General features: G+C 40.6%; 1 protein-coding gene across 2 annotated transcripts; it reads left to right on the forward strand.

Moving 5' to 3' along the window:
• Window positions 1–295: 295 nt before the first annotated feature.
• ZBTB5 (zinc finger and BTB domain containing 5) lies at window positions 296–19,969 on the forward strand. 2 transcript variants are annotated; one of them, XM_054584643.1, is made up of 2 exons: window positions 296–399; window positions 15,066–19,969. In XM_054584643.1, exon 2 carries the CDS (start codon window positions 15,070–15,072, stop codon window positions 17,098–17,100), a length of 2,031 nt encoding a protein of 676 aa, XP_054440618.1. In that variant the 5' UTR covers window positions 296–399; window positions 15,066–15,069; the 3' UTR covers window positions 17,101–19,969. The 2 variants fall into 2 exon arrangements, with proteins under 2 accessions (XP_054440618.1, XP_054440619.1); XM_054584644.1 differs by lacking the exon at window positions 296–399 and adding an exon at window positions 521–713.
• The last annotated feature ends 185 nt before the right edge of the window (window positions 19,970–20,154 follow it).

Raw genomic sequence — 20,154 nt, forward strand, 5'->3', positions numbered from 1 at the left:
AGAGACTCCTGGGACCGTGGATTGGTCAGTGTTCCGGGGCTTAGTAAATTCTTCCGGATTCTGTGCGCTGGCTGGCTGCTCTCCTTCCCCGCCCTGCTCCCTCCCTTGCTGATTGGTTACAGTTCGGCCTTAGGGGAGGAGGTGGTGTAGGCGTTATCACATTGCGTCACTTCCGTTTACTGTCGGCCGCCGCCGCGGTCTTCTCAGAATACCGCGGCGAACGGCCGAAGGAGCTGGGGGACTAGAGGCGGGGTGGGCGGGGAGGGTGGGCGGAAGGGGGAGGAAATCCCATCACGGAGCCGCCAGCCTGGACGTTCCCGCCTCCTCCGACGCTGTCGAGTCGGATCGGAGAAGGGTCACTGCCTTCTCCTGCGGGAAGGGGGGCGGAGCCCGGCTCAGGTGAGAAGACCCTGTCAGCGCGAGTGGTGGTGGCGCGCGCGGGCGCGCTCCCGTGCAGACTTGAGCACCAGGGGAGCTGGGCTACTGGCCCAGATAGTGTCGCGACAGGGCAACTGGGGAGCGCGCAGACGCGTACTGGTGCCCCTCATCTATCCTGCCTGTCTTTCTGAAGGGGTATTGTTACCCTACGGAGCGGAGGGGCCAGGAGGATGGGAGGCGGGTTCTTCTGCGCAGGCGTCCCCTGTGTCCCGACGCCCGGCTGTCTGCGGGGTTGGGCGGGGGCTCTTGCCCCCTCAGATCTGGGGGCGGAAGAGGTAGGTTACCAGGATCGGGTGGGCTAGGTCTTCGGACCCGCAGCCTAGAGAGGAGTGTTCTGCCCTGCGGGATGGGGTCGAGTGGCTCCCTTTCCCTCATCTTGGGTCTCCTTGAGCGACAAGGTTTCACCACAGCAAGGCCAAGGCTGTCTGGATCGGGAACTGGCAGCTGACCCTGGAGGGGTGGAGCCAGTGTTTTGAAATGGCCCAACTTGTTATCAGAGGACTAATGTGTTGATAGGCATTTACTCAATGCCCACTACCTGGCCTCGTGCACGAATAGCCGCTCCACCTTCTCCTCTTGTAGATATGTACGTAAACACATAAGACAGTAAATTAAGAGGGAGTCGAAGTTTAGTTTTTTTCCTTCTAAAATGGGTCATTTGTTTTCAGTCAGTCTGCATTCTGGCATAGTGGAGGGTACTGTAGAAACTAGTTCCTGAAAAGAATACAAATTCTAATTTAACTTGGAGAAAAATTTTTAATTAAAAGCCAAGCAAAGTCTTGATACTAAGTAACATGCTCGGGTTCTGGTTAATTTCAATGAATAAAAGTAAGAAGCCCTTCATGTTCAAGAATTGAACAAAACTTTTCCCAAAATATGTTAATATACAGGGTGGGACAAAAGTAGGTGTATAGTCGTGAGTATGGGAAACTCGGAATTTATTCTGTATTATATTATTTTTTAATGTGTTATTTTCCATAGGAACAACTGTAAATCTACTTTTGCCCCAATCTGTACTTTTCAGTTGTAGTAAATAGAAAATACTACATATGTTGGGATTTTAGATGTTGAAGTGCCTTCCTCATCATTGATGATTTGTCATGTTTGTTTGGGCTGTTGTGCCGTAGATAATATTAAAAAAAAAAAACGTGGGAGTGGGTGTTTCTGTTTTCTAGAGAACTTGCTTTTCACGTAATAAAGTCTTAGAATTTCTTAGGATTTTGGTTAAGGGTCGTCCGCCCTAAGCTAAAAGAGTAGATAGAGGTGGGGGGTGGGGAAGAGATCTGATAGAGAGGGAAGAGAATTTTAGAGAAAAGCCCCTAAATCACGTAAAGGCCTCCCAATGTTGCTTTAACTGCCTCTGGAGATTTCAGCAAACTTGGGAAGACTGGCCTGGCCACCTCAACCAGCTTGATGACCTGCCAGGTAGGACTAATTGGTTGGAGACTTGTTCTGGGCCCTTGGATTTTGCTGAATAAATGAACCAGAACTTTAGAGTCCTGAAATCAACTTGTTTTCTGATAAGCATTTTTTTTTTTACTCCTAAAAGTTGTGTCAAAACATGGTGTAGTTAGCTGAAGATACTGGCAAGCTGTTTTCTGGTTCATTGAGGTGTCTCTAGCAAGATTCTGAAAGATTTGGAAGAAAAGCATCTTATAATTGAGTGTTTTCCTAAATTTAGAGGTCAGCAATCGCAAAGAAGGTTTTGTTGCTAGACTCTCATGAGAAGTTGAAGTAATTTTTAAAAATCACTTGGATACAAAATGCATGTAAATGTTTTATTGTTTAAAATACTTAGCATGAATTATATGAAGTCCTTCAGTGTGGATAAGACTTAGTAATATCTTGTGTACAGTCAGATATGACAAAGCTTGCTGTAGCGCTGACACACAATCTTGAATCTGCTTCAATTTCTTCTTGGAGGGGAAAAGAAAAACCCAAGGTATTGATTCCATGTTAGTTTTCAACTTTTTAAAAAATGTAAATTTATTGTAAACAAATACTTTTGCCCCTTTTTTGGTTTTAAGTATATCATTTCTATTTTATTTTACTTAACATTTCTCAAATATGGTTGTTGTCTAGTAGAGCCAGTTTTTGTTAGTGTAGCAGGTGGGAAGGAATGTATCACTACACAGCACCTTTTGTCTAAGTATGCAGTGAACTTAGGCTAAAAGACCAGCAGTTTCTGAGTGAACTGTTGTCCTTTACAGTTGTTTTCATCACTGAATATTGGCTTTTAATCTCAAGACCAATTTGAGAGGAGGGATGACTTTCTATATAGATAGATAGATAGTTGATTTAACTTTCTGACAGTTCAAACATATTAGGGATTGTGTTGGAGCACTAACTTTATTGTAATATACTAGGCATAAATAACTTTCCTAGTGTTCAAGATGATATTTTGTCTGTAGATAATTTTCCTGCTAACCGTCTAACATATATGAATAATATGTTTAAGATTCTAGTATTTCCTTGATTTTAAAAGTTCCCATTTTAATCTTGAAGACGGTGCCATCAGTAAGCATTATGCTATAACCTGACAGCTTTTTTTCCCCCTCACTACTGTTACATGAAATATGTTGCATCTTATAATCACTAGCATCTAAGATTTAATGGCATTTGGTACACTTAAAAGACTTTTGTACCAATTGATTCATTGTATTTATAACCAATCAATTTTCCAAATTTGTACCCTCAAGAAAGTCTGTTATTGCTCTGACCCAGTGGCTCAGTTACTTGGAGCATAGTCCCATACACCAAAAGGTTGGGGGTGGGTTTGGAGGCAACCCATTGATGTTTCTCTCTCACATTGATGTTTCTCCCCCCACCCCCACTGAAACTCAATAAACATTTAAATTTTTTTTGTTTGTTATTGAAGCAATCCTATTGGAAGTGATACTTTTTTTCTAATATGAATGGAAATTAAGTGTTTTGTTTCTTTTACTAACTTTGAAGGATGTTTGAGGGATGAATCTGCTTTTAGAAATTAGACTTGGTAGTCTGTTACTTTGTGTACTTGAAAACAAGTTTACAAGTACTTTATTTCCAACTTTTTAAGTTTAAAATGATTAGGATGATCATTTTCTTCTCCCCCTTTTCTTCTGAACATATTTATTGGTGTGATTGATTTTTCACTACACCTTAATTAGTCTATTATAATTTAAAATCCACTCAACAGTCTTCCTCTAAAAAAGCAAGACCTTCAATAGTGTAACCCTTCTGTTTTAGTCTCTATGGCAGAGAGGATTTGAGGGAGGATAGGGAGAAGAAAACCCACTGTTTTGGGGTTCAGTTGTGAGAGGAACCCACAGATGGTACAAAAATCTAAACACATTTACTAACATACATTGTAGTCTTTGAGTAGAATATCTAAAGCAACTCAGCAGTTAGAGTATCAGTTTCTTGCTGAATGCTGTTGATTTGGTAAGTGATTCAGAAGTGAAGGAATATGCTACTTTGAAAGAAAAATAGGTACAAAAATGAATTAAATCTATTTCTTTACTGGAAAGGCACTATCAATAGTGTCTACAAAGCTTTGATAAGGCTTTTTTTCTTGATAAAGTAGTCTTGTTCATTAAGAAATATGTTACTTGATCTGTCACGGTTAAAAGGCAATGAAAGCTTTTTTTTCCAAAATGATGAAAAAGTTGTGAGGGGGTGGGTAACTGAGGGTAGCAGGCAACATTTTCTAAATAATAGAAGGAAAATACACTTAGGCTTCTTAAACATATGTTTAAATAGATACACTTTCAGATTTGTAAGTAGCTAAAAAAAGCCACTTACAGTTTTTTATACCTTTGTGAAGTTTGTATGATCTTTAGAGCTTTAACTGGCTACAGATTTTCTTTTATCCCCCCAGGTAACCAGCTAGCTGGCTATTCATTTTAAATTATAGAAAAATGTAATACCCAGGAAAAGGAAATTTCTAGGCCAGTTACAGTATGAGTATAAAATTCTAAACAGGATAAAATAGTGAAATTTGTAATAAATTATTTTTAAGTTTAAAGGTAGTGTTTTCAGTTAGGCATGTAACTGGCTGTTTTGGGCGTGCCCATCTTTTAGATAGCATTCTGCTGGTCAGCCGCCACCGTGACAGCCTACCCCTCTGACAGGATTGAGCAGACCAAGATTTTCACCATATGACAGGGGAGGAATGTATTTTGTCATCCTTGCCTTCTCCCCAAAGCTCTGATTCCTGATTATTGTTCTGCACCAGGCTCATGGAAGGCAGTGTTAGGGAGGAGCCAGTAGCAAGAGGCAGTAGGAGGGCAAGGCAGAACTCATCCTGCATTCTCCTCATCTTCCAAACTGGGGTTGGCCATGGTGAAGGCTTGACAATGTGGTTGGTGGTGGTGGCATGTGGCACTGGCATTAAGGGATTTCAGTAAGAGAAGTCCCTCCTGCCACCACTTCCACAATAGTTGTCTAATTTTTGCTCCATTAGCTGTTGTCTTACACACCTGTCTTTTCACTCTCACTGCCTCCCCCCTATCCTTGACCTTGAGCCTGCTTTTTGGCTTCATCCCCTTACTCCCTCAATCTCCATTTCTCATTCCTAGCCTTGCTCACACTTGTAACTACTTACTGTTCTCTCCTGAGTATTCTGTAATCATCTGCCTGCGCCATATCTTATTGGGAGCTTGTTTCCATTACAGCAAAGTGAGGTTTTGTAGTTGGACCTGGGTTTATAACTCTTCTCCTTCACTTGCAGTGCTAGTTGGGTGACATTGGTCCTAGTCATGGGGATGACAGTTACTGCTTGACAGTCATCCATAAGAAATAATATATGGAAATTACCTATACAACCTGGCTTTTTAGTAGGCATTCAACCCTTTCATCCCACCCAACTAACCCTCCACCACCCAACTAATAGAAATATAATAGTATGTGTAGTACACTGCACAGGTGCTTTGACAGTTTGCTACCGTAGTAATAGGTTAAAGGCATACTTTGTGATGATCTTGGAAGGTAATACTGCTGAGAAAATGCTAGGCAATTAATCTCACAAACTTGAGTAACACAATATATGTATAAATTGAAGGCTGCCTTTACACTATAGTGTTATTTATCCTATATATTTGAAGACTGAGATTCCACATACATGAATTTTCCATATATGAAACTTATTTACACCAGTGATTTTCAGACTTTTGACTTCTGGATTACTTCACACATTGAAAAATTATTGATGAGTCTGAAGAGCTTTTTGTGAGTTATAGCTATCAGTATTTAACATACAAGAAATTAAATTGAACTCATTAAAAATAATAAACCCATTATATGTTAACATCTGTAACACATTTTTATGAAAAGTAACTATTTTTCCAAAACAAATAATTAGTGAAAAGAATGACAATTTTTAAAAAATCTTCACTTTTTAGAACAGTTTTTTATTTCTAGAAAGATTGTGAAGACAGAATGTGGAATTTCCATATACCCACAATTAGTTTTTCTGTTGTTAATGTCTTACTATTATGGTAAGTTTATTATAATTAATGAACCATTAATGATACATTATTAACTAAAGTCCATTCTTTTTTCAGGTTTCCTTAGTTTTCACCTCCTGTCCTTTTTCAGTTCCAAGATCTTATCCAGGATACCACATTACATTTAGTCATCTTGTCTCCTTAGGCTTCCCTTGGCTAAGACAGTTTCTCATACTTTCCTTGTTTTGGGGAACTTTGATAGTTGTTTTTTTTTTAAGATTTTATGTATTTATTTTTAGACAGAGGGGATGGGAGGGAGAAAGAGAGGGAGAGAAACATCAATGTGTGGTTGCTTCTTCTGCACCCCGTCCTGGGGACCTGGCCTGCAACCCAGGCTCGTATCCTGACTGGGAATTGAACTGGCAACCCTTTGGTTTGCAGGCCAGTGCTCAATCCACTGAGCCACACCAGCCAAAGTGACTGTGATAGTTTTGAGTACTGGTCACTTATTTTGTAGACTGTCAAATTGACATTTGTCTGGTGTTTTTCTCATGATTAGACTAGGGTTATAGGTTTTGTGGGGAAGACCACAAAGAGAGTGCCATTCTCATCACATCAACACATGATATCTACTAACATGCATACTAAGAACATAACTTATCACCACTGCCGTTGCCCTTGATCACCTGGCTGAGATAGTGTTTGTCAGATTTCTCCACTATAAAGTTACTCTTTTCCCCTCACTTTCTCTACTGGAAGGAAGTCACTATACATAGACCACACTTAAGGAGTGGGTAGGGGGAGTATGTTCCATCTACTTGAGGACAGAGTAGCTACATAAATTATTTGGAATTCTGCTCAGATTTGTCTCTTCTCTCCCATTTATTTACCTGACCAACCATTTATATCAATATGGACCTGTGGATATTTATTTTACCCATCGGGTTATAATCTGTTACTATTTTATTTATTTTTTTTTGCTCAACCTGTTTCAGCTTTTGCCTTTGAGAGCACTTTCTCCTGTGGGTCCTATGTCCCTTTCATATATTCCCATTCTCATGTTTGTTTGTTTGTTTGTAGCACTTCCTTACTTTCTGGCACTATAGGATTCCGCAGGCTTATTTTGTATATTTCCTGCTTCAGTCCTAGTATCAGCCATTTCTCCAAGGAGCTCTGGTTCCTTTTATTAGTGAATTGTATATGAAACCAACATCTGTGCACTGGGAATGATCAGAGTGGCATTATTTTACTTTTTTTTTTTGCAAATCTCTTTAATGTCTAGTTTCATAGAAGACAGGTGAGTTGCAATATAAAATCTGAAACTATGTCAATGAATTTTTCATATTCTTTTACATTAAAATACATTAATTTATATCTTGCACTGTGAAGGGATCTTTTTTTACACATACTTTGTTTTGTAACATAACCTCATTGGCTACAACATTAGTCACTTGGAAAATGTTGATTCACTGAGTTATGCAGATCTTTTAAATGTTGACACATTTATTGTACAGTATTTTTTAAAATCACATTTTATTCATTAATGATCTCATTAGAAGAGCATTGGGAAGCTATCAAACTCACGGTGGCAGCTACAGATATTCCAGAATTCTAATTTTCACCTGAAAACTCAGATTTTATCTTATGCAAGAAATACTGTAAGTAGTTTTCCTTGAAACGACAAGCTCATTTTATTTATTTCCAAGAAAATGTCTGGCAAATACTCAAGTCTCAATAACCATAGTTTGTCATTCATTCTTCCAAGTAAAAATGCTGTTTTGTGAAAAAAAAAAAAAAGAGTGCCGCTTGTGACTCAAAAATTGCACAAGTATTTTTTCCTTGAGACATCATCTTATTTCAATATGGAGCACAATTACTTCCAAGTGTACTTCCCATTTCATCTCACATAATATCAGAAAAGATGTATGTACTCAAGAACCAAGACTAAATAACAAGCTCTGGCTGGTGTGGCTCAGTGGATTGAGCACCGGCCTGCAGACCAAAAGGTCGCTGGTTTGATTCCTGATTCCTGGTGGGGGCACATGCCTGGGTTGTAGGCCAGGTCCCCAGTTGGGTGCCTGTGAAAGGCAACTGATCTCCCTGTCTTTCTCACTCCTTTCCCCTTTCTCTAAAAATAAATAAATGAAATTTAAAAAAAAAACAACAAACCCAAAACAACTAAATAACAGTAATGAAGGCAAGGGGAGATTAGATCCCCATAGAGTCAGCATTCTTGTAGTAGTGGCTGTGTCCGGATTGTTCCTACTGCCCAGTTCAGGCTCAGGTGTCCAGCCTTCCCATTTATTTTGTGAACAAACCAATGACTTTTCAGCAAATTACTTTTTGGTTAAGTTAGCTAGAATCAGTTTCTGTTGCAGCAGCCAAGAACCCTGATACCGTGCTTAAACTTGAAAATACTTCTTACAAAAGTTATCTGAAAAGTGATGATAGTCTTTAGTTCAAAAGTATGTGTGTCACGGCTAACTTTTCTGATGACTTGCTGTAATCATTAACATCAGTTATGAGCATTCACTATCAAATACCTACCTTCCTACCCTTCCTGTTTTCCAGCCAGAATGGATACATAGCTTCCCGCACGTCAAACCTCTCCCCACTTTTATCTCTGTCTAGAATATCCTTTATATCTCATTTTACCCTAAACCAGTACCTAGTTCTGTTGTTAATGCTATCATGAAGTTGTAAATAACCTTTGTCTTCTTTGAGCCACCATGCACACTTTATCACTGATGTGGTATATAATGCTTCTTACTTTGTAATATGGTTGTGTATGTCTTGTTTCTGGTAAGTATCACTGACAGGCAGGACTATGCCATATAAATCTCTATTCCACAGCAATTAACCTTGAACAAAATAAGCACTTTAAAAGATTGGATGAATGAATTTGTATACCAAATATACAACACTTTCCAGGGCTGAGATCTCTAGGGCTTCTAGTGGCTGGGCCTCTTCTCCCTTAGGTCAGCTGTCTCATTTTGCAACCTCCAGTTATGTCTTCTCCTTATTTTAGAATTGTTATTGCTCATCTTCAATCAGGAAACTAGAAAAACTTGAATTTTGTTTGTTTAAAACAGAAGAGTGTGTGAGGGTTTGAGGGACTTTACTGTAAGAAATTTTTCGTACATAGATTTTGATCTTTATATTGGATTTTCTGAGACTTTGTCTTCCTTCCTAATGGCACTGATTTCCTGTTTGTGAATTATTTCAATCCCCCTACCCCCTTTCTGTATAATCTTGTTAGGTGGATGAAAAACAACCAGCCTTCCACTACATAAGTAAAAACAGAAAGAAAAACCCTCCCTCTTTGTTTTCCCAGCACAATCAGGAGTGAGCTTGGGTACTCCCCAGGCTTAGTATGTAAGAGCTCTCCCTGGAACTTCAAATCTTTAACATGTGATGTCCATACTGAAAGAACAATTGGAGGCCATTTATTGCAGAGGAAGTAGCTGAAGGAAACCCTTCCTACTGTATTAGTGTGACTGTGGGTTTTGCTTCCTAACCTTTCAAAGTTCCTTTGCTGTCTGATCAGCATCCCAAGTCTGTTTTCTCAGATATCTTTAGCTCAAGTAAGTCAGAGTTGGGTAATTTTGGTTCTAAATACAAAGCCTTACCTGACAGACCATTTTAACTATACCTAGCTGTATTTTAATGCCCAAATTAATTAGATTTCTTTAGTTATGCGAGAAAGCTCAGTTGAGAAAATATGTGGTGGTATATTATTTTGTTAATGACTTTTGTTGAAACAGTGTTTACTAATGTTTACTACATGGGGCCTCCTAATGCTAAGCGGCACCTTACCATCAAAGACTGGATTGAGATTTCTCATTAACTGAATTTTGGGATAGCAGTGGGGGATTGGGAATAAAACATATAAAGTATATATACAGAAATGCCCTTTCCTAATGGACAATAGCATCTGTTAGTTTATATGGTTACACAACTTTATTCTTTAGTATCACTAAGTTGTGAGCGCCAGCTACTGTCTGGGCTCTAACCAGATCCCCTTGATCCCTTTTACCAGTCTGTGCATCTGTTGTGCAGCTTCTGTATGCTTTTGCTTCTAATGACTTGCATTTGTGACTCTTAAGAGGACTAGGTCTTTGGGTGAGTGGCATCGCTTTGTGCATGGGCCCAGAGACCTGGAAGTGCCTGGCAATTTCCATCCCCCTGGAGAGGCTCTTAGCTGTTGACTGACTAATGCAGGGCTATAAAAGACTAGTTCCTTTGCCCTGAGGTGACTTAAACTCATTCATGCTCCAGAGCTCCCCGCTAGACCAGGCTAAAGCTGGGATTTTGCCCCAAATTGCACCCTTGCTTGGCTGCTGCTCTTTTCCTCTCATGTTACCCACTCCCAGTTTCTCCTGGGAGCACTTCCTTCATAAATCACTTGTACTTGAATCATTCTCTCAAAGTCTGCTTCTGGGGAACCTCACCAAAGATGTTATGGATCTAAGCCTTCTTCATATTCATGGTCTTTAGAATAACTTTTGGGCATCATAGTAATGCCCTGTTATTTCCCATTCATTCTTGGAATATCAACAGTGGCACTTTGGGATGGCCAAAACATATGTTTAAAAATGCTAGTGCATCAGTCCTGGCTGGTGTGGCTCAGTGGGTTGAGCACCAGCCTGCGAACCAAAAGGTCACTGGTTTAATTCCCTGTTAGGGCACATGCCTGGGTTGTGGGCCACCTCCCCAGTTGGGGGTGAACAAGAGGCAACCAATTGATGTTTCTTTCCCTGCCTTCTCTTCTCTCTGAAAATAAATAAATAAAATCTTTTTAAAAAATCCTAGTGCATCAACTGCATTTCTCATTTGGTTTAACTCATGGCTGCACTTCTTACCTTAATTGAGTTATGCCTGTGTTACTGGATATTGAAAAGCATCTCTTAAAAATCTTTTAGTGCATTCACAGCAATAAATTGCCCTTCTCTGCATAACTTGTCCTGACCAATCCATTCAGAAATATTGGTCAGTATGTACTGTGTTTAACTGCATTGCCTGATGTGATATAATAACTGTTTATTTAAATATTGGATTATTGGAAGCTTCCTCTCCTGAAATGGCTTAAATAATATAAGACTTACGGCCTTTTCCACAGCATGTAATAGATATTTTCTATAAAACTATTTGGTGCCAATGCCTTTTCAGGGGTTATGGAATAATTCTTTGGCAACTTTTTCTAACTTTGTGTGTGTGTGGTTATGATCAGTCTGGCTCTCTTCTTTTTATATTTTAAAAACAAATTTTACCAAGAGTATATGTAGTTTGCTAAGTAAAGATCACTGAAAGAATCAAATAGTTCCATAAAATTTGTTAAGACAAACACCAGACCTTAGACTCTTTGCTTTCCATTTTCTCTTCCCCAGGGCTACCACTTTCAATTCTGAGCTAGTTCTTTTGATAATTGTATACCTATCCTAAAATGATATGCTTGCAGCTACTTAATTTTTCAGCTAGACATTATCTATTGACTTCCCCTTGGTTAAAGATAAGACTTTTGGTGTTTTTTTAAATGAATTTGTTAATTTCTCTGTATAATTCCACTAGTTTTGGTCTGTGCATTTTAGTGTACACTCCCTGCCTCCATCTTTCCAGTATAGTTAGAATTTCCATTAGATTAGCAGTTCTCAGATATAGAGTCCAAGGGCCCATGGAGGCCCTGACACTTTCAAGGGATCTGTGAGGTCAAGACAATTTTCATAATAATAGAAAGACTTACTTGCTTTTTTTCATTCTCATTCTTCCATGAGTATACAGTGGAGTTTTCCACAGGCCATGTGATGTATGATATTGCAAAAGCCTGAATGCACAAGCAAATGTGAGAATTCAGATGTCTTCTGTTAATGCAAAAATGTAAAACAGTGCCACTCTTCTCATTTTGAGGAGAAAATAAAATTTTTATAAAAGTTGTTTACACTAACATGTAATTATTATTATTTTAAAATAAATTAACAAGTAAATATTTTGTAGTTTTCACAGTTTTAAATTCCCTAGAGCTTTTAAACTGTTACCCTAGCTTCTTATCATAGCCCATGGAAGAGGAGTCAGGGCTCAGTAAATGTTAAAGATGTCTGTAATGCCTGAACATGTGTATTGTTAACACCAATTCTTCTGGCCTTCTGTTGTTTTTGTTCTCTTCTGGATGATCACCTCTTACGCAATACAATTATGCATTACCAAAGCCATCTGTACATTACATGCATGTAGAGGGGCTCTATTTGTCAGAAGGGTACTGTAGTGGACATTTGTCATTTGGAGCTGCCCAGAATCCTTAGAACACCTTCTCCTTTACATTTGGATAGCCTGCAAATAGTGAGCACACTTTCCCAAGGTAGAGTCATAGTTACAGTGCAGATATAAGAACTAGGTTCCCTTGATTATATATACTTGAGTGGGGCTTCAATGCAGATATGAGCAATATGGAACAATATCGAACATTTAGAACTATTCTCCAATGTGGTAGCCATTTAAATTAAGTAAAATTAAAAGTTCAGTTCCTCAGTTGCACTAGCCACATCATGCGTACTCATAGCCACACATGACTAATGGATAGCATAGAAACAATGCTGATGATTTCCATCACTGTAAAAAGTTCTGTGGTACAGTGTTGATCTAGAAGGTGCAGTGACAATTACTTTTCTGAGCAGCTCATCCAAAGCAAGATCTGTGTACAGAGCTGCAGGTGGTAGAGGTGGCGGTGGTAGTAATGAGTTCTCTAGAATTGTTACCCAATGTGGTTGGATGCTCTGGGGCATTCAGATATAGCTCTCCCATCCTGGAGATTTTGTGAGCTTCCCAACATCCTTTAATCATAACCTCTTTCTCCAAAAATCAGTTGAGTGGATTCTACTGTATTCAGTTAAGGACTCTGACTTATACCGAGATGCTTTCTGACACTCTTGATATTGGAAAGGACAGTTGAATAATCCAGTTAGCCAGTTTTATGGCTAAGATTAGATTTGATCTGATGTATTTGATTTCTGTTGCTAAACCAAATGATCATAAATTGATTAAATGATACTGAGATGAAAGAAGATTGCCATGATGGAGAAATTAATTTGAAGTATCTCTAAATGGAAAATTGCACAGTTACTAACTTAGAGAACAAGTGTTTCTCTAGGTTTTGATTATCTCTAATGTCACCATGTTAGTTTCACAACTTCCAGAGCCCCTGAAGAGAAAAAGAAGACTCTTTCTTCCTTTGTGCTGCCCTGAAGATGGCCTACAAGGCATAGCAGGACATTCCAGGCATCCCTAACGTATTATGAGCAGAGCCTGAGTTGAGTGTTTTGAGAACTTGAGTTGACCTCCAGGGCTATGTAAGGGTGTCTAGTATAGGGCTGATGATCTTTAGGCAAATGGGAAGTTAAGTGATTGTATGGACTGTTTACCTGTCTTATAGTACTATTTCAACTTCTGTCTTTGCTGGGGTCATGCTAAGCTACCTCATGAGTCTCTTCGCGGAGGTCTCTAGTCCTTGGGAATATTCCTCAAAATGGTGCTTCTGGGACCACAATGTCCTTGCTACTTATGCCTTTCCTATAAAAAGTGGAGATTGAACATTAAGAGGTGGCATTCTAATGAATGACCTTTTGTAGAAAATAATGATAGTTTCTCCTTAAACTCAAGATAACTGACATTTAAAAAATATAAGGAGGCTATTTTTCCTTAATAATCATATTTCTGCTGCTTGTTGAAGAAGAAAGGCATTGAACAGAATATCATCCTTTTAAATTGGTATGCTACAGCCCTGGCTGCTGTGGCTCAGTTGGTCTGAGCATTGTCCCATGTACTAAAAGGTAAAAGTTTTGATTCCCAGTCAGAGCACATATCTGGGTTGCGGGTTTAGTCCCTGGTCAGATCACTTACAAGAAGGCAGTCAATCAGTGTTTCTTTCACTCTTCCCCTCTCGCTTCCTTTCTTTCTAAAAGCAATGAAAAAAATGTCCTTCGGTAAGGATAAAAAAAAAAAATTAAAAATAAGTAAATTGGTATGCTGGATTGAAATGCCATTTATTTATTTGAAAAATTAGTCTTTTATGCACCCCCTCATCTGGATTGTTTATCTCTTGTTTTTCTTTACCCATTTTTTTTATTGAGATATAATTTATTGAGCTATATTGAGGTATAATGTACTTACCATAAAATTCCTTAAGTGTACAGTTCAAATATTTTTAGAAAATTATGAATTGTACAGTCATCACCACAATTCAATTTCAGAACATTTCCATCATCACTCCCCCCCAAAAAAGATTCCCTTTTCCCATTTTCAGTCCTTCTGTCCTGTCACCCCCTGTCCCAGATAACAACTAATCTTTTTGTTTCTATAGATTTACCTTCTCTGTGCCACAAGCACAGAGCTTCCATTGGATTTTTTTTTTAATTGAATAGATTTCCATTCAGTTCCCCTCTCATAGTATCACCTCTATTCCACTTCCCCTGGCATCTCGGCAACCAGTTCCTGAGCCTTTGGGTGGGTGGGGAGCTTGTATCTAAGTCAAGAGTGTTTTATCCACGGCCAGTTTAGGTTTTAGCTTTCTGGGTATGCTCAGTCAGTTGGCAATCATTTGTTTACCTGTTCACCAGCTTCCAAAATGCTGTTGATATTTGTTTCTTGTACTTTTTTTCCTTGTAGGTTTATACCTTTAAAACAACAAAACCAAAAAACTTTAGTGTATTTTTAATGGGGTTTCAGAAATGAGCGTGTGTGATAGGGAGGTAAACACATGTGTGGAATCTACTACCATCTATAACTAGAAATCTTCCCCACTAATATTAACATTTTCACTTATTTAAGGTGACATAAAGACTGTGGAATTTATTTATTGTCCTTAGGGAATGTAGAACTCAAATTAACTTCTGAGGGATAGATATTCTATAGTGCACACGCTGGTCTTTTCTAACATGGGACCTAAGTGTAAAAGTGCGTCATACAAAGAGTAAAAGGGAGCCTGTTAACAACCAGTAGTTGATCCCACATGTGCACATGCTTCCAGGGCTGTAGCTAAATCAGCATTTGCTCCTTGTTTGACAGGTTTTTAGTCTGTGGGCCCATTATCAAAAATATCACAAGCTTTTAAAGATCCAGGCTTGGCCATCCATGCCTCTCTTTTCATCACACCCTCTGTGCTCTGGCTTTGTCTTAAGCTTTTCTAAGTCTTAACACTTTCTTTTCCCATAGGATCATGGATTTTCCTGGACACTTTGAACAGATCTTCCAGCAACTGAACTACCAAAGACTTCATGGCCAGCTCTGTGATTGTGTCATTGTAGTAGGGAATAGGCATTTTAAAGCCCACCGCTCTGTACTGGCAGCTTGTAGCACACATTTCCGAGCCTTGTTCTCAGTGGCAGAGGGAGATCAGGCCATGAACATGATCCAGCTGGATAGTGAGGTAGTGACAGCAGAGGCCTTTGCTGCACTGATTGACATGATGTATACCTCCACCCTCATGCTGGGGGAGAGCAATGTTATGGATGTCTTATTGGCAGCCTCTCACCTGCATTTGAACTCTGTTGTTAAGGCATGTAAACATTACTTAACAACAAGGACGCTGCCCATGTCTCCCCCTAGTGAGCGTGTTCAGGAACAGAGTGCCCGCATGCAGCGCTTCTTTATGTTGCAGCAGCTGGGACTAAGCATCGTGAGCTCAGCCCTCAATTCCAACCAGAATGGTGAGGAGCAGCAGGCCCCCATGAGCTCATCGATGCGCAGTAACCTGGACCAGCGGACGCCCTTCCCCATGAGACGCCTTCATAAGCGCAAGCAGTCTGCAGAGGAACGGGCCAGACAGCGTCTCCGACCCACCATGGATGAGTCTGCCATTTCCAATGTTACTCCGGAGAATGGGCCTTCAGGGGTTCATTCTCGAGAGGAATTCTTCTCACCAGATTCTCTGAAAATTGTGGATAATCCTAAAGCTGACGGAATGACCGACAACCAGGAAGACAGTGCCATCATGTTTGACCAGTCTTTCGGTGCTCAAGAAGACGCCCAGGTGCCTAGCCAGTCTGACAACAGTGTCAGCAACATGGCACAGTTGTCGATGGCTTCTCGCGCGACTCAGGTTGAGACTAGTTTTGAGCAGGAAGCTGCAACTGATAAAAGTGGTTTTCAGTGTGAAAATCCTGAGGTTGGCCTTGGTGAGAAGGAGCACATGAGAGTAGTGGTTAAATCTGAGCCTTTGAGTTCTCCTGAACCTCAGGATGAAGTGAGTGATGTGACCTCACAAGCAGAAGGCAGCGAATCTGTGGAAGTGGAAGGAGTTGTGGTCAGTGCTGAGAAGATAGACCTCAGCCCTGAAAGCAGTGATCGGAGTTTTTCAGATCCCCAGTCCAGCACTGACAGGGTAGGTGACATCCATATTTTGGAAGTCACAAATAACTTAGATCATAAGTCCACTTTTAGCATTTCAAATTTTCTTAACAAGAGCAGAGGAAGCAACTTTAGCGCAAATCAGAACAACGACGATAATATCCCAAACACCACTAGTGACTGCAGGCTGGAGTGTGAGGCCCCTTATTTGTTGAGTCCAGAGGCTGGGCCTGCTGGTGGGCCCACCTCAGCCCCTGGCTCTCATGTAGAAAACCCATTCAGTGAGCCTGCAGACTCCCATTTTGTTAGGCCTATGCAGGAAGCAATGGGCCTGCCATGTGTGCAGACATCAGGCTATCAAGGAGAACAGTTTGGGATGGATTTTTCCAGATCTGGTTTGGGCCTCCACTCCTCCTTCTCCAGGGTAATGATGGGTTCCTCAAGAGGAAAGGCCAGTAACTTTCCATACTACCGCCGTATAGCTCCCAAAATGCCAATTGTAACTTCTGTCAGGAGCTCACAGATCCCAGAAAACTCTGCCAGTTCCCAGCTAATGATGAATGGGGCCACATCCTCATTTGAAAGTGGGCATCCTTCCCAGCCTGGCCCTCCACAGTTGACCAGGGCATCTGCCGATGTCCTGTCAAAGTGCAAGAAGGCCTTATCAGAGCACAATGTCCTGGTTGTAGAGGGAGCTCGCAAGTATGCCTGTAAAATCTGCTGCAAGACTTTTTTGACCTTGACAGATTGCAAGAAGCACATCCGTGTTCACACAGGTGAAAAACCATATGCCTGCCTGAAGTGTGGCAAGAGGTTCAGTCAGTCCAGCCACCTGTATAAACATTCTAAGACTACCTGTCTGCGCTGGCAGAGCAGCAGTCTTCCAAGCACTTTGCTCTAACCCTGACCTCTTGAGATAATGTTGATGCCAGTTGTAGGACCAAAACTAAAACTGTGTTTTGGCTGAGGGCTAATGCCCCTGGGTTTGAGGCTTCAGGCTGCCCAATGGCTCTTGCAAATTTCGATGACTCAGTGGAGAACTAACATGTTAGTGGAGAACTAATAGTGCTAGTGCTGCTGCATTTCTCAGTGAAATGCACGCTTTCAGAGAGATGCAGTCCTCCAAGTTCTTCCTTAGGGTTGAGTAATGCAGTCAAAAAGTAGTTTATAATTGATGTTAAAAGTGGCACATGTAAAAATTAAAAATTAAAGTGCAAAAAACTTTTTTAGCAATTTTTGTAAAACTCTGTGAAGCATTTAATTAAATTTCTTATACCCTCTGATGGGGCTATTATATACCTGTACAGTGATACAAGACTCATTTATGTTTAACCAGTGGCAACTTTGTGCCCATTTAAAAAGCCCTCCAGGATGACACGCCTGTCAGCCACAATGCTTTAAAGCCTATTATGAGCTAGTCGTTGGCCTCACAAAGTACTGTATTTTTTATTTTTTTCTGATTTGCAGTCATAGACACTGCACTTTGATGGTGCTGGCACTGGGTCCAGAGCAAGCATACTCTGGGCTGTTAGGTGTATATACTTTGAAAACATCGTTGGATAGAAGTTTTAATAATTATCTTGGTTTTAAAAACAAAATTGTAAATGGAGTATGTACTTGTAGGGAGTGACAAGTAAGATATTGTTTCTGTGTGTGTGGTTTTAGCAGTATTTTAACCAACTCGTATACATATGTTACAATTCCATGTTTGGAAGTCAGAAAAGAGCTAGTGTTTGTCTTTGTTCTGATGATGTGGAGTCCTGTTTTGTGGGATCTTTCATAGCACATTTACCCTTTGTTTCATCGAGACTTCAGAGCCAGTCCAGCCTGACATCTCACCCAATGACACATCTATTCTGTATTTCGCTTCTTCATATTCTCATGCCCCATATGGCTTCATTCCCAGGTCTAGGTTGCTATTTTCGGTTACAAACTAACCAAAAACTGCAGGTCTTAAACTGTTATATGCTATAGTTTTAAAATATAGAAAGTGAACTATGGTGGTTGTCCCAGCCCAATACTGAATGTTTGAAATCCAAACATAGTAGTGTTCACAGTTATTTTATAAGAGGGTAGGATAGTCCAGAACATAGAAGCCACCAAGTAGCATCTGAGAATGTTGGAAGAGACATTTGGGTCACTGTCCAGGGCCTCTTCGGGGCCCACTGCCTCGCTTCCCCAGCCCACCTTGCAGTCTTCCGACCCTGTGCTATCAGGGCTGTTGTGGCACCTGTGTCAGGCCCAGCCCTGGCTGTGTGCTGCTTGGGAACAGCTCACGTTAATGTGTCTCTGTAGAGCTCATGGGGTCAGTTTAAATCATGCATGAACATGTGTTCATCTTTTATACAGCTTTTTAAGACACCAACCATTGTGCATAATTGAGAGAAATCTTTCAGTTCTTCTCTTTAGAAAGATAAATATGTGTAGCCTAAAACAAAAATTAGCCTTTTTTCCCTCTCAATCTATTGTGTGCAGTTTATGCACACTGTCTGTGGATACGCACCTGTCTGGGGATAAACTCAGTGTTCATAGTTGGCTTAGCATGTCCTGTGAACAGATTCTCAGGAGGAAAGGAAAACTGAGATTCCTCTCCTTTGCAGCAGATGTAGGAAAGTGACCACTGGAGGACATGGTGTCACCTGTGAAATTGAGGGGTGTGTGGCTAATTGTTAGCAGTTGTGTTCTGATTTGATGTGAGGAGGCGCTACATCCACCCCTCTACATGATGCGGGGACCAGTGTCTTGTGAGATTAACTGGGAGACAGGTGGATCACCATGGGCAAGAGGCCCTGCCTGGGCCTGGGGAGAACCAGTGATACTGGGAAGAGCAGTGGCAGCCCTTCTTCCTGCCATTTTAAGGACGTGGTGCAAGGAGGCTGCCCCCTCACCTCATCTCAGGCTTAAGTGGACTTTGCTTTGGCGCCTGTCTCCAGTACAAGGGCTAGAGTCCTGCCTTTCCTTTGCTAGGTGGAATCTGGAATTGCTCATCTACCTCTTAGTCAATCAGTTGCTATGGGAGAGAAGCAAGCTTGCGGGCCAATGTCCTCATACAAGCTGTAGTGCTTAAGATATTTCAGAGGTTCCCTGGAAAACCAGTCCCAGGGGTCCTATGATCCATAGTTTCTACCTGAATTATAACTGGTATTGGGTACCTGGATTTGGATTGATTAGCCTTAATTATAGCCTGGCATAATCATTTCTGATGATCATCATAAGGTTCTATCACGGCACCTATGTCAGTGGTGCTATGCTGGTCAAAATTTGAGATTTTGAAATAAAAAATTTGTCACATTCATAATCTAACTAAATATGTGTTCTTTTTCTGCACTTAGGTTAATTTTAAAACAAAAAAAGGGATGTAGTATTACTTTCTCTGCTAATGCTGCTTTGACCAGAATTTTTTCCTAATCATATCTTCTAGAAAATACTCTAATGCTCTCGGTGATAATTATTGGTCATTCCCCTCAGTGTAGGCCCTTCTGCCTCCCCTGCACTCTTTTTGTCTTTGAGCCATGGGCTTGGGTGAGGTTTTGTTCTCAGCCCACCCAGTTCTATTGTTTAATCTTATGCTTTCTGCTGTTCCCTTCCTTGCCTCCCAGATTGAAAACTCCATGCGCCAGTTGGACTTGGCTGTGGGGAAGGACTAGAATGGGCTCCCTCAGCAGAAGTAGGACTTTGGCAATGCTGGTGGCCTGGCCTGAGGGAGGAGTTAAGGTAGTGATTAGAAAAAGGGCATCCACCTGGGGGGTGGGAAGGAGGAGGAGATAAGACAAGGGGAGCCAAGTGTGGTGGTGCTGAAACTAATTTTAAAATAAAAATTAAGAAACTCACCTACTTCCAAGTATTCTTCCCTGGTTCTCTTTGCTGTGTATATTTAATTTGCCCCAATGGTCTAGGAGGCAGATTCTAGTGTCATGGTCACCACTGGGCTATGGTTGTCCTGTTCTTAGGGATG

Source organism: Pteronotus mesoamericanus, unplaced genomic scaffold (genome assembly GCF_021234165.1).
Source record: "Pteronotus mesoamericanus isolate MK-2021 breed Mesoamerican mustached bat unplaced genomic scaffold, CSHL_Meso_final contig_78, whole genome shotgun sequence".
Lineage (NCBI taxonomy): Eukaryota > Metazoa > Chordata > Mammalia > Chiroptera > Mormoopidae > Pteronotus > Pteronotus mesoamericanus.